Below are 19,116 nucleotides of genomic sequence, written 5' to 3' on the forward strand. Positions count from 1 at the left end.
ACTGAATGACCATATCATTATGATGTCTGCTAACTGAATGACCATATCATTATGTCTACTAACTGAATGGCCATATCATTATGTCTACTAACTGAATGACCATATCATTATGTCTACTAACTGAATGACCATATCATTATGTCTACTAACTGAATGACCATATCATTATGTCTACTAACTGAATGACCATATCATTATGTCTACTAACTGAATGACCATATCATTATGTCTACTAACTGAATGACCATATCATTATGTCTACTAACTGAATGACCATATCATTATGTCTACTAACTGAATGACCATATCATTATGATGTCTACTAACTGAATGACCATATCATTATGTCTACTAACTGAATGACCATATCATCATTGAATGACCATATCATTATGTCTACTAACTGAATGACCATATCATTATGATGTCTACTAACTGAATGGCCATATCATTATATGTCTACTAACTGAATGGCCATATCATTATGATGTCTACTAACTGAATGACCATATCATGACCATATCATTATGTCTACTAACTGAATGGCCATATCATATCACTAACTGAATGCCATATCATTATGTCTACTAACTGAATGACCATATCATTATATGTCTACTAACTGAATGACCATATCATTATCACTAACTGAATGACCATATCATTATGTCTACTAACTGAATGGCCATATCATTATGATGTCTACTAACTGAATGGCCATATCATTTATGTCTACTAACTGAATGGCCATATCATTTATGTCTACTAACTGAATGACCATATCATTATGTCTACTAACTGAATGACCATATCATTATGTCTACTAACTGAATGGCCATATCATTATGTCTACTAACTGAATGGCCATATCATTATATGTCTACTAACTGAATGGCCATATCATTTATGTCTACTAACTGAATGACCATATCATTTATGTCTACTAACTGAATGACCATATCATTATGATGTCTACTAACTGAATGACCATATCATTATGTCTACTAACTGAATGACCATATCATTATGTCTACTAACTGAATGACCATATCCATATCATTGAATGTCTACTAACTGAATGGCCATATCATTATGTCTACTAACTGAATGACCATATCATTATGTCTACTAACTGAATGGCCATATCATTATGTCTACTAACTGAATGACCATACCATATCATATCATATGTCTACTAACTGAATGACCATATCATTATGTCTACTAACTGAATGACCATATCATTGAATATGTCTACTAACTGAATGACCATATCATTATGTCTACTAACTATGAATGTCTGAATACCATATCATTTATGTCTACTAACTGAATGGCCATATCATTATGATGTCTACTAACTGAATGACCATATCATTATGTCTACTAACTGAATGACCATATCATTATGTCTACTAACTGAATGACCATATCATTATGTCTACTAACTGAATGGCCATATCATTATGTCTACTAACTGAATGGCCATATCATTATGTCTACTAACTGAATGACCATATCATTATGTCTACTAACTGAATGGCCATATCATTATGTCTACTAACTGAATGGCCATATCATTATGTCTACTAACTGAATGGCCATATCATTATGTCTACTAACTGAATGGCCATTACATTGAGTTGTCTACTAACTGAATGGCCATATCATTGTGTTGTCTACTAACTGAATGGCCATATCATTATGTCTACTAACTGAATCTACTAACTGAATGACCATATCATTGAATGACCATTGTCTACTAACTGAATGACCATATCATTGTGTTGTCTACTAACTGAATGGCCATATCATTGTGTTGTCTACTAACTGAATGACCATATCATTGTGTTGTCTACTAACTGAATGACCATATCATTGTGTTGTCTACTAACTGAATGGCCATATCATTGTCTACTAACTGAATGGCCATATCATTGTGTTGTCTACTAACTGAATGACCATATCATTGTGTTGTCTACTAACTGAATGACCATATCATTGTGTTGTCTAACTAAATGAATGGCCATATCATTGTGTTGTCTACTAACTGAATGACCATATCATTGTGTTGTCTACTAACTGAATGACCATATCATTGTGTTGTCTACTAACTGAATGCCATATCATTATGTCTACTAACTGAATGGCCATATCTACTAACTGAATGACCATATCATTTATGTCTACTAACTGAATGACCATATCATTATGTCTACTAATGACCATATCATTATGTCTACTAACTGAATGACCATATCATTTATGTCTACTAACTGAATGACCATATCATATATGTCTACTAACTGAATGACCATATCATTATGTCTACTAACTGAATGGCCATATCATTATGATGTCTACTAACTGAATGACCATATCATTATGTCTACTAACTGAATGACCATATCATTATGTCTACTAACTGAATGACCATATCATTATGTCTACTAACTGAATGACCATATCATTATGTCTACTAACTGAATGACCATATCATTAACTAACTGAATGACCATATCATTATGTCTACTAACTGAATGGCCATATCATTATGTCTACTAACTGAATGACCATATCATTATGATGTCTACTAACTGAATGACCATATCATTATGTCTACTAACTGAATGACCATATCATTATGATGTCTACTAACTGAATGACCATATCATTATGCCATATGTCTACTAACTGAATGGCCATATCACTAACTATGCCATATCTACTCTACTAACTGAATGGCCATATCATTGATGTCTACTAACTGAATGACCATATCATTTATGTCTACTAACTGAATGACCATATCATTATGTCTACTAACTGAATGAATTATGTCCATATCATTATGTCTACTAACTGAATGACCATATCATTATGTCTACTAACTGAATGATGTCTACTAACTGAATGACCATATCATTATGTCTACTAACTGAATGACCATATCATTATGTCTACTAACTGAATGGCCATATCATTATGATGTCTACTAACTGAATGGCCATATCATTATGATGTCTACTAACTGAATGGCCATATCATTATATGTCTACTAACTGAATGGCCATATCATTATGATGTCTACTAACTGAATGACCATATCATTATGTCTACTAACTGAATGACCATATCATTATATGTCTACTAACTGAATGACCATATCATTATGATGTCTACTAACTGAATGACCATATCATTATGTCTACTAACTGAATGACCATATCATTTATTGTCTACTAACTGAATGCCATATCATATGTCTACTAACTGAATGTCTACTAACTGAATGGCCATATCATTATGATGTCTACTAACTGAATGGCCATATCATTATGATGTCTACTAACTGAATGACCATATCATTTATGTCTACTAACTGAATGACCATATCATTGAATGATGTCTACTAACTGAATGACCATATCATTATGTCTACTAACTGAATGATCATATCATTATGTCTACTAACTGAATGGCCATATCATTATGTCTACTAACTGAATGGCCATATCATTATGTCTACTAACTGAATGACCATATCATTATGTCTATAACTGAATGACCATATCATGATGTCTACTAACTATGACCATATCTATGTCTAACTGAATGGCCATATCATTATGTCTACTCTATAACTGAATCATATCATTATGTCTACTAACTGAATGGCCATATCATTATGTCTACTAACTGAATGGCCATATCATTATGTCTACTAACTGAATGGCCATATCATTATATCTACTAACTGAATGGCCATATCATTATGTCTACTAACTGAATGACCATATCATTGTGTTGTCTACTAACTGAATGGCCATATCATTGTGTTGTCTACTAACTGAATGGCCATATCATTGTGTTGTCTACTAACTGAATGGCCATATCATTGTGTTGTCTACTAACTGAATGACCATATCATTGTGTTGTCTACTAACTGAATGACCATATCATTGTGTTGTCTACTAACTGAATGGCCATATCATTGTGTTGTCTACTAACTGAATGACCATATCATTGTGTTGTCTACTAACTGAATGACCATATCATTGTGTTGTCTACTAACTGAATGACCATATCATTGTGTTGTCTACTAACTGAAACTGAATGGCCATATCATTGTGTTGTCTACTAACTGAATGACCATATCATTGTGTTGTCTACTAACTGAATGACCATATCATTTGTCTACTAACTGAATGTCTACTAACTGAATGGCCATATCATTGTGTTGTCTACTAACTGAATGGCCATATCATTGTGTTGTCTACTAACTGAATGACCATATCATTGTGTTGTCTACTAACTGAATGACCATATCATTGTGTTGTCTACTAACTGAATGACCATATCATTGTGTTGTCTACTAACTGAATGACCATATCATTGTGTTGTCTACTAACTGAATGACCATATCATAACTGAATGACCATATCATTTGTTGTCTACTAACTGAATGGCCATATCATTGTGAATGTCTACTAACTGAATGGCCATATCATTGTGTCTACTAACTGTCTACTAACTGAATGACCATATCATTGTGTTGTCTACTAACTGAATGACCATATCATTGTGTTGTCTACTAACTGAATGACCATATCATTGTGTTGTCTACTAACTGAATGACCATATCATTGTGTTGTCTACTAACTGAATGACCATATCATTGTGTTGTCTACTAACTGAATGGCCATATCATTGTGTTGTCTACTAACTGAATGGCCATATCATTGTGTTGTCTACTAACTGAATGACCATATCATTGTGTTGTCTACTAACTGAATGACCATATCATTGTGTTGTCTACTAACTGAATGGCCATATCATTGTGTTGTCTACTAACTGAATGGCCATATCATTGTGTTTACTTGCGGTCTGTTGTCCTCAGGGAGGGTTCTGGAAATACGTCACTTTCTGGGCTGCTTCTGATTTCACTTCACTATTTTAATACATTGGAATAGTAGTCTTACCCAATCTGTAGTCTAGATTACTGAGAAAGACTGCGGTGGTATTAACGAGTGGGACTGCAACACACACACACACTTTCTTAAGAAACTCAAATGACGGTTTGACAGTAGCTGTTACCAAGACAACCTGACGTATATCTTCATAGGATAATAAAACATCCGCTGAACGTGGCCCCGGTAACATTCCCAGTAGCCTACTGAACGTGGCCCTGGTAACATCCCCAGTAGCCTACTGAACGTGGCCCCGGTAACATCCCCAGTAGTCTACTGAACGTGGCCCCGGTAACATTCTCATTAACCTACTGAATGTGGCCCCGGTAACATTCTCATTAACCAGGTGGAGGACAGCAAGGTATCATCAGCAGGTAGTCCTGCCTCCAGGGCTGTTTCGAGAGAGAGAAAGCTTAGCACACCTCTAGATTCGACAGGGACAGGAGAAGTACTCCAGGACCCCAGGCCTGCGTACTGGAGGCTGAGACAGGAGGGGTGACCTGTGGTCCGAGGACCCCCGGACAGGGCAGGAAGGATATAACCCCACCCACTTGCCAAAAGCACAGTAGAGGGTGAGACAAGGCTGAGTATAGCCCACAAAGATCTCCGCCACGGCATTCCAAGTGGGGGCGCTAACCCAAATCAGTGACGCACCCTCCAGGACGGTGAGAGAGGTAAGCCAGTGAAGCCCATGTAATGGAGAGGGGAACCGCCAGGCAGAGACAGCAAGGGCTTTGTCCAGAGCCTTTCCGTCTACCTTACTCCTGGGCCAGTAAATGACCTGAAGAGAATGAGTCTTCAGTAAAGACTTAAAGGTTGAGACCCTTTGACATGGGTAGGCAGGCTCCATAAAAAAGCCAGTGTAGAGGGACAATTAGGAGGCTAGCACTGGAGTAGGTATGTACGGCAGGACCAAATCAGAGAGATAGGTAGGAGCAAGCCCAAATAGGTTTTGAAATCAGGTTCTAGGTCAGGATTTTTTCTAGTCAGGATTCTAGCAGCTGCATTTAGCACTAACTGAAGTTTATTTAGTGCTTTATCTGGGTAGCCGGAAAATAGAGCATTACAGTAGTCTACCTAGAAGTGACAAAAGCATGGATTAATTTTTCTGCATCATTTTTGGACAGAAAGTTTCTGATTTTGCAATGTGCGTAGATGGAAAAAAAAGCTGTCCTCGAAATGGTCTTGATATGTTCTTCAAAAGAGAGATCAGGGTCCAGAGTAACGCCGAGGTCCTTCACAGTTTTATTTGAGACGACTGTACAACCATTAAGATTAATTGTCAGATTCAACAGAAGATCTCTTTGTTTCTTGGGACCTAGAACAAGCATCTCTGTTTTGTCCGAGTTTAATAGTAGAAAGTTTGCAGCCATCCACTTCCTTATGTCTGAAACACATGCTTCTAGCGAGGCAATTTTGGGGCTTCACCATGTTTCATTGAAATGTACAGCTGTGTGTCATCCGCATAGCAGTGAAAGTTTACATTATGTTTTCGAATAACATCCCCAAGAGGTAAAATATATAGTGAAAACAATAGTGGTCCTAAACGGAACCTTGAGGAACACCGAAGTACAGTTGATTTGTCAGAGGACAAACCATTCACAGAGACAAACTGATATCTTTCCGACAGATAAGATCTAAACCAGGCCAGAACATGTCCGTGTAGACCAATTTGGGTTTCCAATCTCTCAAAAAGAATGTGGTGATCGATGGTATCAAAGCAGCACTAAGGTCTAGGAGCACGAGGACAGATGCAGAGCCTCGGTCCGATGCCATTAAAATGTCATTTACCACCTTCACAAGTGCCGTCTCAGTGCTATGATGGGGTCTAAAACCAGACTGAAGCATTTCGTATACATTGTTTGTCTTCAGGAAGGCAGTGAGTTGCTGAGCAACAGCCTTCTCTAAAATTTTTGAGAGGAATGGAAGATTCGATATAGGCCGATAGTTTTTTATATTTTCTGGGTCAAGGTTTGGCTTTTCAAGAGAGGCTTTATTACTGCCACTTTTAGTGAGTTTGGTACACATCCAGTGGATAGAGAGCCGTTTATTATGTTCAACATAGGAGGGCCAAGCACAGGAAGCAGCTCTTTCAGTAGTTTAGTTGGAATAGGGTCCAGTATGCAGCTTGGAAGGTTTAGACGCCATGATTATTTTCATCATTGTGTCAAGAGATATAGTACTAAAACACTTGAGCGTCTCTCTTGATCCTAGGTCCTGGCAGAGTTGTGCAGACTCAGGACAACTGAGGTTTGGAGGAATACGCAGGTTTAAAGAGGAGTCCGTAATTTGCTTTCTAATAATCATAATCTTTTCCTCAAAGAAGTTCATGAATTTAGTACACGTTCTAGATGGTAGAGGCCAGTACACCCTTCCGTTATAGATGGTAGAGGCCAGTACACCCCTCTGTTCTAGATGGTAGAGCCCAGTACACCCTTCCGTTATAGATGGTAGAGGCCAGTAGACCCTTCCGTTATAGATGGTAGAGGCCAGTACACCCTTCCGTTATAGATGGTAGAGGCCAGTACACCCTCTGTTCTAGATGGTAGAGCCCAGTACACCCTTCCGTTCTAGATGGTAGAGGCCAGTACACCCTTCCGTTATAGATGGTAGAGGCCAGTACACCCCTCTGTTCTAGATGGTAGAGCCCAGTACACCCTTCCGTTATAGATGGTAGAGGCCAGTACACCCTTCCGTTATAGATGGTAGAGGCCAGTACACCCTTCCGTTATAGATGGTAGAGGCCAGTACACCCTTCCGTTATAGATGGTAGAGCCCAGTACACCCTCTGTTCTAGATGGTAGAGGCCAGTGCACCCCTCTGTTCTAGATGGTAGAGGCCAGTACACCCTCTGTTCTAGATGGTAGAGGCCAGTACACCCCTCTGTTCTAGATGGTAGAGGCCAGTACACCCTCTGTTCTAGATGGTAGAGGCCAGTACACCCCTCTGTTCTAGATGGTAGAGGCCAGTACACCCTTCCGTTATAGATGGTAGAGGCCAGTACACCCCTCTGTTCTAGATGGTAGAGGCCAGTACACCCCTCTGTTCTAGATGGTAGAGGCCAGTACACCCCTCTGTTCTAGATGGTAGAGGCCAGTACACCCATCTGTTCTAGATGGTAGAGGCCAGTACACCCCTCTGTTCTAGATGGTAGAGGCCAGTACACCCTTCCGTTATAGATGGTAGAGGCCAGTACACCCTCTGTTCTAGATGGTAGAGGCCAGTACACCCCTCTGTTCTAGATGGTAGAGGCCAGTACACCCCTCTGTTCTAGATGGTAGAGGCCAGTACACCCTCTGTTCTAGATGGTAGAGGCCAGTACACCCCTCTGTTCTAGATGGTAGAGGCCAGTACACCCCTCTGTTCTAGATGGTAGAGGCCAGTACACCCCTCTGTTCTAGATGGTAGAGGCCAGTACACCCTCTGTTCTAGATGGTAGAGGCCAGTACACCCCTCTGTTCTAGATGGTAGAGGCCAGTACACCCCTCTGTTCTAGATGGTAGAGGCCAGTACACCCCTCTGTTCTAGATGGTAGAGGCCAGTACATCCCTCTGTTCTAGATGGTAGAGGCCAGTACATCCCTCTGTTCTAGATTGTAGAGGGCCAGTACACCCCTCTGTTCTAGATGGTAGAGGGCCAGTACACCCTCTCTGTTCTAGATGGTAGAGGCCAGTACACCCTCTGTTCTAGATGGTAGAGACCAGTACACCCCTCTGTTCTAGATGGTAGAGGCCAGTACACCCCTCCGTTCTAGATGGTAGAGGCCAGTACACCCCTCTGTTCTAGATGGTAGAGGCCAGTACACCCCTCCATTCTAGATGGTAGAGGCCAATACTCTCCTCTGTTCTAGAGGCAAGTACACCCCTCCGTTATAGATGGTAGAGGCCATAAAGACACCCGTCTGACATTCTTACAGGTGGGATGGATCAAACCACATCTGCCAGACATCTTTGTGGTTTCCTCTCACCCCTGTTTCAAGGGAGGGTGGGAGCTAGAGAGAGAGAGAGGGAGGGAGGGAGGGAGGGAGGGAGGGAGAGGGAGGGAGGGAGGGAGCTAGAGAGAGAGGGAGGGAGGGAGAGAGAGGGAGAGAGAGAGGGAGGGTGGGAGCGAGAGGAGAGAGAGAGAGGGAGGGAGAGAGAGAGAGAGAGAGAGGAGGGAGGGAGGGGACAGGGAGAGGGAGGGAGTACCCCTGCGAGGGAGGGAGGGAGAGGGAAGGGTGTTTGAGTGATAATGAAGAATGAGGGGGTGTGGAGGAGAGGTACATCTTATCACTACTTTAAGAGCTCTGCCACCTTCAGCCAACATCCCAAACCCAGCTGCTCCCTCTCTTCTCTACTCCTCTCTCCATCCAGGTGAATGGACAAACACAGCTGCTCCCTCTCTTCTCTACTCCTCTCTCCATCCAGGTGAATGGACAAACCCAGCTGCTCCCTCTCTTCTCTACTCCTCTCTCCATCCAGGTGAATGGACAAACCCAGCTGCTCCCTCTCTTCTCTACTCCTCTCTCCATCCAGGTGAATGGACAAACCCAGCTGCTCCCTCTCTTCTCTACTCCTCTCTCCATCCAGGTGAATGGACAAACACAGCCTGAAAAATAGCAAGCAGGCAAGAGAGAGAGAGACGAATGAAACACATGGCAACAATACAGGAGGTTAATAATCAGACTGGGGAGATAGCAGCTTGTTTCCAGGAGTGAGTCGTCTGAACACCACGGAGAGAACAGACCAGCAATCATCTCTTCCTGCCTGTGTGTGTGTGTGTGTGTGTGTGTGTGTGTGTGTGTGTGTGTGTGTGTGTGTGTGTGTGTGTGTGTGTGTGTGTGTGTGTGTGTGTGTGTGTGTGTGTGTGTGTGTGTGTGTGTATGGGTGGGTGTGTGTATGGGTGGGTGTGTGTATGGGTGGGTGTGTGTATGGGTGTTTGTGTATCTGTCCAGACAGAGTGCAGTGGAATAGCAGGAGTTGGTTTTCGGGGGAAGACAGCGCGACTGATCCATTGCAACAGAGATTCTCTGACAACCGAAAGAGCAGCAACTTCAAGGAGCGTAACACATTGTGAATAAATTGAGAGTTTGCATCTGAGGGAACGAGAGGATTGAAGACAGAGACTTAGAAAGTCAAGGAGGGAGAGAGAAAGACTTTCGTTGTTCTTCTCTGCTCCACTTACCCTGACCCTTCTCCCTCTTCCTCACTCCCCCTCCCCCCCTGTCCTCGTCTCACCTGAGATGGACCGGCTGCTGGCCCTGGTCTACCTGGTCTACCTGGTGTACCTGTCGACTGCAGTGATTGGCTCAGAGAAGAAGAAGCACCGGGTGCAGCATGGACCCTGCAGTTACACCTTCATTCTCCCCGAGGTGGAACACTGCCAGCCCCTCAAAGACTTCCAGGTCACCAACTCCCTCCAGAGGGACTCCCCACCACCGCCATCCCCAGACCCAGGATCGAGTCACCCTGAGCAGGACAAAGCCCAGCCCGCTAGGTCCTCATGGCAGGAGAGGAAGATGGAGAGACTGGAGAGCTCCACAGAGAATAATACACAATGGTTGCAGAAGGTAACACATCTCCCTCTTGTCTTTCTGTTCTCCCTCAGGGTTCACTAAACCAGAGGTAGTCACTAAAGAGAGTGTGTGTGTGTGTGTGTGTATGTGTGAGAGATGGTGAGTGTGTGTGTGTGTGTGTGTGTGTGTGTGTGAGAGAGAGAGAGAGGGAGAGTGTGTTGGTGACTGAGAGAGAGGGAGAGTGTGTTGGTGCAGAGAGAGGGAGAGTGTGTTGGTGACAGAGAGAGGGAGAGTGTTGGTGACAGAGAGATGGAGAGTGTGTTGGTGACAGAGAGATGGAGAGTGTGTTGGTGACAGAGAGAGGGAGTGTGTTGGTGACAGAGCGAGGGAGAGTGTGTTGATGACAGAGAGAGGGAGAGTGTGTTGGTGACAGAGAGAGGGAGTGTGTTGGTGACAGAGAGAGGGGGAGTGTTGGTGACAGAGAGAGGGAGTGTGTTGGTGACAGAGAGAGGGAGAGTGTGTTGGTGACAGAGAAAGGGGAGTGTGTTGGTGAGAGAGAGAGGAGAGTGTGTTGGTGACAGAGAAGGGAGAGTGTGTTGGTGAGAGAGAGGGAGGGGAGAGAGTGTGTTGGTGACAGACAGAGATGGAGTGTGTTGGTGACAGAGAGAGGGAGAGTGTGTTGGTGAGAGAGAGAGAGAGAGTGTGTTGGTGACAGACAGAGATGGAGTGTGTTGGTGACAGAGCGAGGGAGAGTGTGTTGGTGACAGAGAGAGAGGGAGAGTGTTGGTGACAGAGAGAGGGAGAGTGTGTTGGTGACAGAGAGAGGGAGTGTGTTGGTGACAGAGAGAGGGGGAGTGTTGGTGACAGAGAGAGGGAGAGTGTGTTGGTGACAGAGAGAGGGAGAGTGTGTTGGTGACAGAGAGGGAGAGTGTGTTGGTGACAGAGAGAGGGAGAGTGTGTTGGTGAGAGAGAGAGGGAGAGTGTGTTGGTGAGAGAGAGAGGGAGAGTGTGTTGGTGACAGAGAGAGAGAGGGAGAGTGTGTTGGTGAGAGAGAGAGGGAGAGTGTGTTGGTGACAGAGAGAGAGGGAGTGTGTTGGTGACAGAGAGAGGGAGAGTGTGTTGGTGACAGAGAGAGAGGGAGTGTGTTGGTGACAGAGAGAGGGAGAGTGTGTTGGTGACAGAGGGAGAGTGTGTTGGTGACAGAGAGAGGGAGAGTGTTGGTGACAGAGAGATGGAGAGTGTGTTGGTGACAGAGGGAGAGTGTGTTGGTGACAGAGAGAGGGAGAGTGTGTTGGTGACAGAGAGAGAGGGAGAGTGTGTTGGTGACAGAGAGAGGGAGAGTGTGTTGGTGACAGAGAGAGGGAGAGTGTGTTGGTGACAGAGAGAGGGAGAGTGTGTTGGTGACATGGCTGGAAATGCGTGACTAATGTTCTGTGGTTTAACAGGCCTATTAAATGACTGATATCCTGTGGTGAAGCACTGGGCCATACCCACTACCCTCTGTAGTGCCTTGCGGTTGGAGGCCGAGCATGGGCCTTTACCAGGCAGTGATGCAACCAGACAGGATGCTCTCGATGGTGTAGCTGTCGAAACGTTTGAGGATCTGAGGACCCATGCCAAATCTTTTCAGTCTCCTGAAGGGGAAATAGGTTTTGTCATGCCCTCTTCACGACTGTCATGAACATGGACCATGTTAATTTGTTGGTGATGTGGACACCAAGAACTTGAAGCTCTCAACCTGCTCCACAACAGCCCGGTCAATGAGAATGGGGGGCTCGGTCCTCCTTTTCCTGTAGTCCACAATCAACTCCTTTGTCTTGATCACGTTGAGGGGGAGGTTGTTGTCCTGGTACCACACGGCCAGGTCTCCGACCTCCTCCCTATAGGCGGTCTCATCGTTGTCGATGATCAGGCCTACCACTGTTGTGTCATCAGCAGTACAGGAGGGGGCTGAGCACGCACCCCTGAGGGGCCCCTGTGTTGAGGACCAGTGTGGCGGATGTGTTGTTACCTACCCTTACCACCTAGGGGCGGCCCGTCAGGAAGTCCAGGATCCAGTTGCAGAGGGAGGTGTTTAGTCCCAGGATCCTTAGCTTAGTGATGAGCTTTGAGGGCAATATGGTGTTGAACGCTGAGCTGTAGTTAATGAACAACATTCTCACATAGGTGTTCCTTTTGTCCAGGTGGGAGAGGGCAGTGTGGAGTGCAATAGAGATTGCATCATCTGTGGATCTGTTGGGGCGGTATGCAAATTGGAGTGGGTCTAGGGTTTCTGGGATGATGGTGTTGATGTGTATTTTTCTCTCTCCTGACCGTATTCCTGGTATGCCCTGTATATCTCTCTCTCCTGACCGTATTCCTGGTATTCCCTGTATATCTCTCTCTCCTGACCATATTCCTGGTATTCCCTGTATATCTCTCTCTCCTAACCGTATTCCTGGTATTCCCTGTATATCTCTCTCTCCTGTCCTTATTCCTGGTATTCCCTGTATATCTCTCTCTCCTGACCATGTTCCTGGTATTCCCTGTATATCTCTCTCTCCTGACCGTATTCCTGGTATTCCCTGTATTCCAGCTGGAGAGGTCCATCCAGGAGAACCTGCGTTCTGGGATGGAGGAGATGAAGACAAACGCTGTTCACACCCAGACGGCGGCCATGTTGGAGATCGGGACTAAACTCTTCAGCCAATCAGCCGAGCAGACCCGCAAATTGACAGATGTGGAGACCCAGGTAAGCCAATCGGTGGACCTGTTGTGAAGACTACCTCCACTTTCTTGCCATGGTCCCTTACTCGTCCATATCATGATATATGATGACAACTGGCTTGCTGATCATTTAGAGGTCGAACAATCCTGGTCTGAAAGAGGCTTTTGGTTCAGCCCTACAACAAAAGACATGATTCAACTTTCAATGTTTTGATTAGTTGCTAAGTTGTCCCAGGTGTGATTCATTGATTAGGCCAGTTGTCCCAGGTGTGATTCATTGATTAGGCCAGTTGTCCCAGGTGTGATTCATTGATTAGGCCAGTTGTCCCAGGTGTGATTCATTGATTAGGCCAGTTGTCCCAGGTGTGATTCATTGATTAGGCCAGTTGTCCCAGGTGTGATTCATTGATTAGGCCAGTTGTCCCAGGTGTGATTCATTGATTAGGCCAGTTGTCCCAGGTGTGATTCATTGATTAGGCCAGTTGTCCCAGGTGTGATTCATTGATTAGGCCAGTTGTCCCAGGTGTGATTCATTGATTAGGCCAGTTGTCCCAGGTGTGATTCATTGATTAGGCCAGTTGTCCCAGGTGTGATTCATTGATTAGGCCAGTTGTCCCAGGTGTGATTCATTGAGTAGGCCAGTTGTCCCAGGTGTGATTCATTGATTAGGCCAGTTGTCCCAGGTGTGATTCATTGATTAGGCCAGTTGTCCCAGGTGTGATTCATTGATTAGGCCAGTTGTCTCAGGTGTTATTAATTGATCTGGCTAGTTGTCCCTGGTATTTTTCATTGATTGAGCTAATTGTCTCAGGTGTCTTGTCATTAGTTAAGACCAAAAACACTCCACACCCTGTGGCACTCCAGGCTGTGGCACTCCAGGCTGGTGACCCAGGGTTGACCTCTGAGATCTGTTGAACACTTTGATTGACATGCTGAGTTGACGGACAATCAGCCAGTTAAAACATTAAACATGGAGCCACAACACAGATGGTCTTTAGTTGTACCGTAGAGCTGTAGGACAGTGCAACCTGTACAAATATTATGACTGGTTGGTTATCAGTCTAGCTGTAAAAATAAAGATACAAATGTAGCTGTCAACCTTGATTAAATATAAATCTGTGAAATGGTTTAACAGGCCCCTCCATGTTTATCTACCTGTGTCTGGTGTATAGCTCTGAGAAAGTACACAGTCGTCTCTATATCAGCTAGTCATTTAATCTGCACTGTCCAATTTACAGTAGCTATTATATATGAAAGAATAGCATTGCTATTGTTTGAGGAGAATGCACAAATGTGAACATGAAAAGGTATTAATAAACAAATTAGGCACATTTGAGCAGTATTGATACAACATTTTGAGCAGTAATACAATGGTTCATTGGATCAGTCTAAAACTTTGCACATACACTGCTGCCATCTAGTGGCCAAATTATACATTTGCTGGGCTGGAATAATGTACGATGGCCTTTCTCTTGCATTTCAAAGATGATGGTAGAAAAAAATACAAAATAAAGTTTTTTTTCCCTTTGTATTATCTTTTACCAGATCTATTGTGTTATATTCTCCTACATTCCTTTCACATTTCCACAAACTTCAAATTGTTTCCTTTCAAATGGTACCAAGAAAATGCATATCTTTGCTTCAGGGACAGAGCTACAGGCAGTTAGATTTGGGTATGTCACTTCGTGCGAGAATTGAAAAAAACAGGTCCAATCCTGAAGAAGTTTTTAACAAGAATTTAAGCAGGTAACTGTCAGGTAACTGAATAACCCTCCCTCCCCAGGTGCTGAACCAGACCAGTAGAATGGAGATTCAGCTGTTAGAGTATTCTCTGTTCACTAACCGTCTAGAGAAACACGTCCTCCAGCAGAATCAGGAGATCTCACGACTCAACGATAAAAGCAGGTACAGCAGCTCTATCCACCACGCCCCCAGATGGCCCTATCCACCACGCCCTCAGAGGGCCCTATCCACCACACCCTCAGAATGCCCTATCCACCACGCCCTCAGAGGGCACTATCCACCACACCCTCAGAGGGCCCTATCCAAATTGTCCTCAGAAGGCCCTACCCACCACGCCCTCAGAGGGCCCTATCCACCACGCCCTCAGAATGCCCTATCCACCACGCCCTCAGAGGGCCCTATCCACCACACCCTCAGAGGGCCCTATCCACCACACCCTCAGAGGGCCCTATCCACCACACCCTATCCAATGAGCCCTCAGACGGCCCTATCCACCACGCCCTCAGAGGGCCCTATCCACCACACCCTCAGAGGGCCCTATCCAAATTGCCCTAAGAAGGCCCTATCCACCACGCCCTCAGAGGGCCCTACCCACCACGCCCTCAGAGGGCCCTATCCACCATGCCCTCAGAGGGCCCTACCCACCACGCCCTCAGAGGGCCCTACCCACCACGCCCTCAGAGGGCCCTACCCACCACGCCCTCAGAGGGCCCTACCCACCACACCCTCAGAGGGCCCTATCCACCACACCCTCAGAGGGCCCTATCCACCACAACCTCAGACGGCCCTATCCACCACACCCTATCCAATGAGCCCTCAGACGGCCCTATCCACCACGCCCTCAGAGGGCCCTATCCACCACACCCTCAGAGGGCCCTATCCACCAAGCCCTAAGAAGGCCCTATCCACCACACCCTCAGAGGGCCCTATCCACCACACCCTCAGAGGGCCCTATCCACCACACCCTCAGAGGGCCCTATCCACCACACCCTCAGAGGGCACTATCCACCACACCCTCAGAGGTCCCTATCCAAATTGCCCTCAGAAGGCCCTATCCACCACGCCCTCAGAGGGCCCTATCCACCACACCCTCAGAGGGCCCTATCCACCACACCCTCAGAGGGCCCTATCCACCACAACCTCAGACGGCCCTATCCACCACACCCTATCCAATGAGCCCTCAGACGGCCCTATCCACCACGCCCTCAGAGGGCCCTATCCACCACACCCTCAGAGGGCCCTATCCACCAAGCCCTAAGAAGGCCCTATCCACCACACCCTCAGAGGGCCCTATCCACCACACCCTCAGAGGGCCCTATCCACCACACCCTCAGAGGGCCCTATCCACCACACCCTCAGACGGCCCTATCCACCACACCCTATCCAATGAGCCCTCAGAGGGCCCTATCCACCACACCCTCAGAGGGCCCTATCCACCACAACCTCAGACGGCCCTATCCACCACACCCTATCCAATGAGCCCTCAGACGGTCAGAGGGCCCTATCCACCAAGCCCTAAGAAGGCCCTATCCACCACACCCTCAGATGGCCCTATCCACCACACCCTCAGAGGGCCCTATCCACCACACCCTCAGAGGGCCCTATCCAAATTGCCCTCAGAGGGCCCTCTCCACCACACCCTCAGAGGGCCCTATCCACCACACCCTCAGAGGGCCCTATCCACCACACCCTCAGAGGGCACTATCCACCACACCCTCAGAGGGCCCTATCCACCACGCCCTCAGAGGGCCCTATCCAAATTGACCTCAGAAGGCCCTATCCACCACACCCTCAGAGGGCCCTACCCACCACACCCTCAGATGGCCCTATCCAACACGCCCTATCCACCACGCCCTCAGAAGGCCCTATCCACCAAGCCCTAAGAAGGCCCTATCCACCACGCCCTCAGAGGGCCCTATCCAAATTGCCCTCAGAAGGCCCTATCCACCAAGCCCTAAGAAGGCCCTATCCACCACACCCTCAGAGGGCCCTACCCACCACACCCTCAGAGGGCCCTATCCACCACACCCTCAGAGGGCCCTATCCACCACACCCTCAGAGGGCCCTATCCATCACTTCCTCAGAGGGCCCTATCCATCACTCCCTCAGAGGGCCCTATCCACCACACCCTCAGAATGCCCTATCCACCACTTCCTCAGAGGGCCCTATCCATCACTTCCTCAGAGGGCCCTATCCACCACTTCCTCAGAGGGCCCTATCCATCACTCCCTCAGAGGGCCCTATCCACCACGCCCTCAGAGGGCCCTATCCATCACTCCCTCAGAGGGCCCTATCCACCACACCCTCAGAGGGCCCTATCCACCACACCCTCAGAGGGCCCTATCCACCACACCCTCAGAGGGCCCTATCCATCACTCCCTCAGAGGGCCCTATCCATCACTCCCTCAGAGGGCCCTATCCACCACACCCTCAGAGGGCCCGATCCACCACGCCCTCAGAGTGGGTAATACACACAAGCACGTCATGGTTACCCCAGGGTAGAGAGTCCCTCGATATGCAGACGTCATGGTTACCCCAGCTGCTGCTGGACAGGTGTTTCTGTGGTGTTTCTGTGGTGTTTCTGTGGTGTTTCTGTGGTGTTTCTGTGGTGTGTGTGTGTGTGTGTGTGTGTGTGTGTGTGTGTGTGTGTGTGTGTGTGTGTGTGTAGACGGTGTTATGCATACTTGGATGGACTGGTTACGTTATGCTGCATTCCAAACTTTCTATCCATGAGTCACACACACACACACACACACACACACACACACACACACACACACACACACACACACACACACACACACACACACACACACACACATAGAGGGTGGTGCGGACAGCTCAGTAGATCACAGGCTGTTTCCTTGGCATTTGCTGAATAGAACGGTCCTTCTTGTCCCCCTCTGCAGTCATTTATTCATATATATAGGAGGTACAGGAGTCTGCATAATGTTAATTCCTGAGACATGCATTTAACACAATTGGTTCCTTTGAGTCAACCAATCCAGTGCTGCTTTATTGTGCTGACAGGTCACCTGACCCCACTAGGGGTCAACCCCACTAGGGGTCAACAGTTTCTGTCACACTCCTCTAATCTCTATCTGCCACCTCCCTTTCTTATGGCTAGGTCACTCTTAGGAAGAAGAAAACAATGGTTCATCAAGGGTTCTTTGACTGTAGGATGGTTCCTCTTAGAATAGAGAGACTACCATCCTCTCTCTCTCTCTCTCTAACTCTCTCTCTCTCTCTCTCTCTGTCTCTCTCTCTCTCTCTCTTTCTCTCTCTCTCTTTTTCTCTCTTTCTCTCTCTCTATCTTTCAATTCAATTCAATTCAAGGGCTTTATTGGCATGGGAAACATGTGTTAACATTGCCAAAGCAAGTGAGGTAGATAACATACAAAGTGAATATATAAAGTGAAAAACAACAAAAATTAACAGTAAACATTACACATACAGAAGTTTCAAAACAGTAAAGACATTACAAATGTCATATTATATATATATACAGTGTTCTAACAATGTACAAATGGCTAAAGGACACAAGATAAAATAAATAAGCATAAATATGGGTTGTATTTACAATGGTGTTTGTTCTTCACTGGTTGCCCTTTTCTCGTGGCAACAGGTCACAAATCTTGCTGCTGTGATGGCACACTGGAATTTCACCCAGTAGATATGGGAGTTTTTCAAAATTGGATTTGTTTTCGAATTCTTTGTGGATCTGTGTAATCTGAGGGAAATATGTCTCTCTAATATGGTCATACATTGGGCAGGAGGTTAGGAAGTGCAGCTCAGTTTCCACCTCATTTTGTGGGCAGTGAGCACATAGCCTGTCTTCTCTTGAGAGCCATGTCTGCCTACGGCGGCCTTTCTCAATAGCAAGGCTATGCTCACTGAGTCTGTACATAGTCAAGGCTTTCCTTAATTTTGGGCCAGTCACAGTGGTCAGGTATTCTGCCGCTGTGTACTCTCTGTGTAGGGCCAAATAGTTTTTTTGTTAATTCTTTCCAATGTGTTAAGTAGTTATCTTTTTGTTTTCTCATGATTTGGTTGGGTCTAATTGTGCTGCTGTCCTGGGGCTCTGTAGTGTGTGTTTGTGTTTGTGAACAGAGCCCCAGGACCAGCTTGCTTAGGGGACTCTTCTCCAGGTTCATCTCTCTGTAGGTGATGGCTTTGTTATGGAAGGTTTGTGAATCGCTTCCT

The 19,116-nt window shown here is 45.8% G+C and overlaps 1 protein-coding gene across 1 annotated transcript in view; it reads left to right on the plus strand.

The window, feature by feature from the left end:
* Positions 1-9,863: 9,863 nt before the first annotated feature.
* Positions 9,864-19,116, plus strand: part of LOC121843627 (angiopoietin-2-like) — a gene marked incomplete at its 3' end in the record, with an annotated part of 46,432 nt that continues 37,179 nt past the window's right edge. The window contains exons 1-3 of the mRNA XM_042313372.1: positions 9,864-10,518; positions 13,040-13,195; positions 14,954-15,075. Coding sequence (XP_042169306.1) covers positions 10,192-10,518; positions 13,040-13,195; positions 14,954-15,075 — 605 coding nt within the window. The remainder of the gene's footprint in view (positions 10,519-13,039; positions 13,196-14,953; positions 15,076-19,116) is intronic.

Source organism: Oncorhynchus tshawytscha, unplaced genomic scaffold (assembly GCF_018296145.1).
Source record: "Oncorhynchus tshawytscha isolate Ot180627B unplaced genomic scaffold, Otsh_v2.0 Un_contig_9721_pilon_pilon, whole genome shotgun sequence".
Classification (NCBI taxonomy): Eukaryota; Metazoa; Chordata; class Actinopteri; order Salmoniformes; family Salmonidae; genus Oncorhynchus; species Oncorhynchus tshawytscha.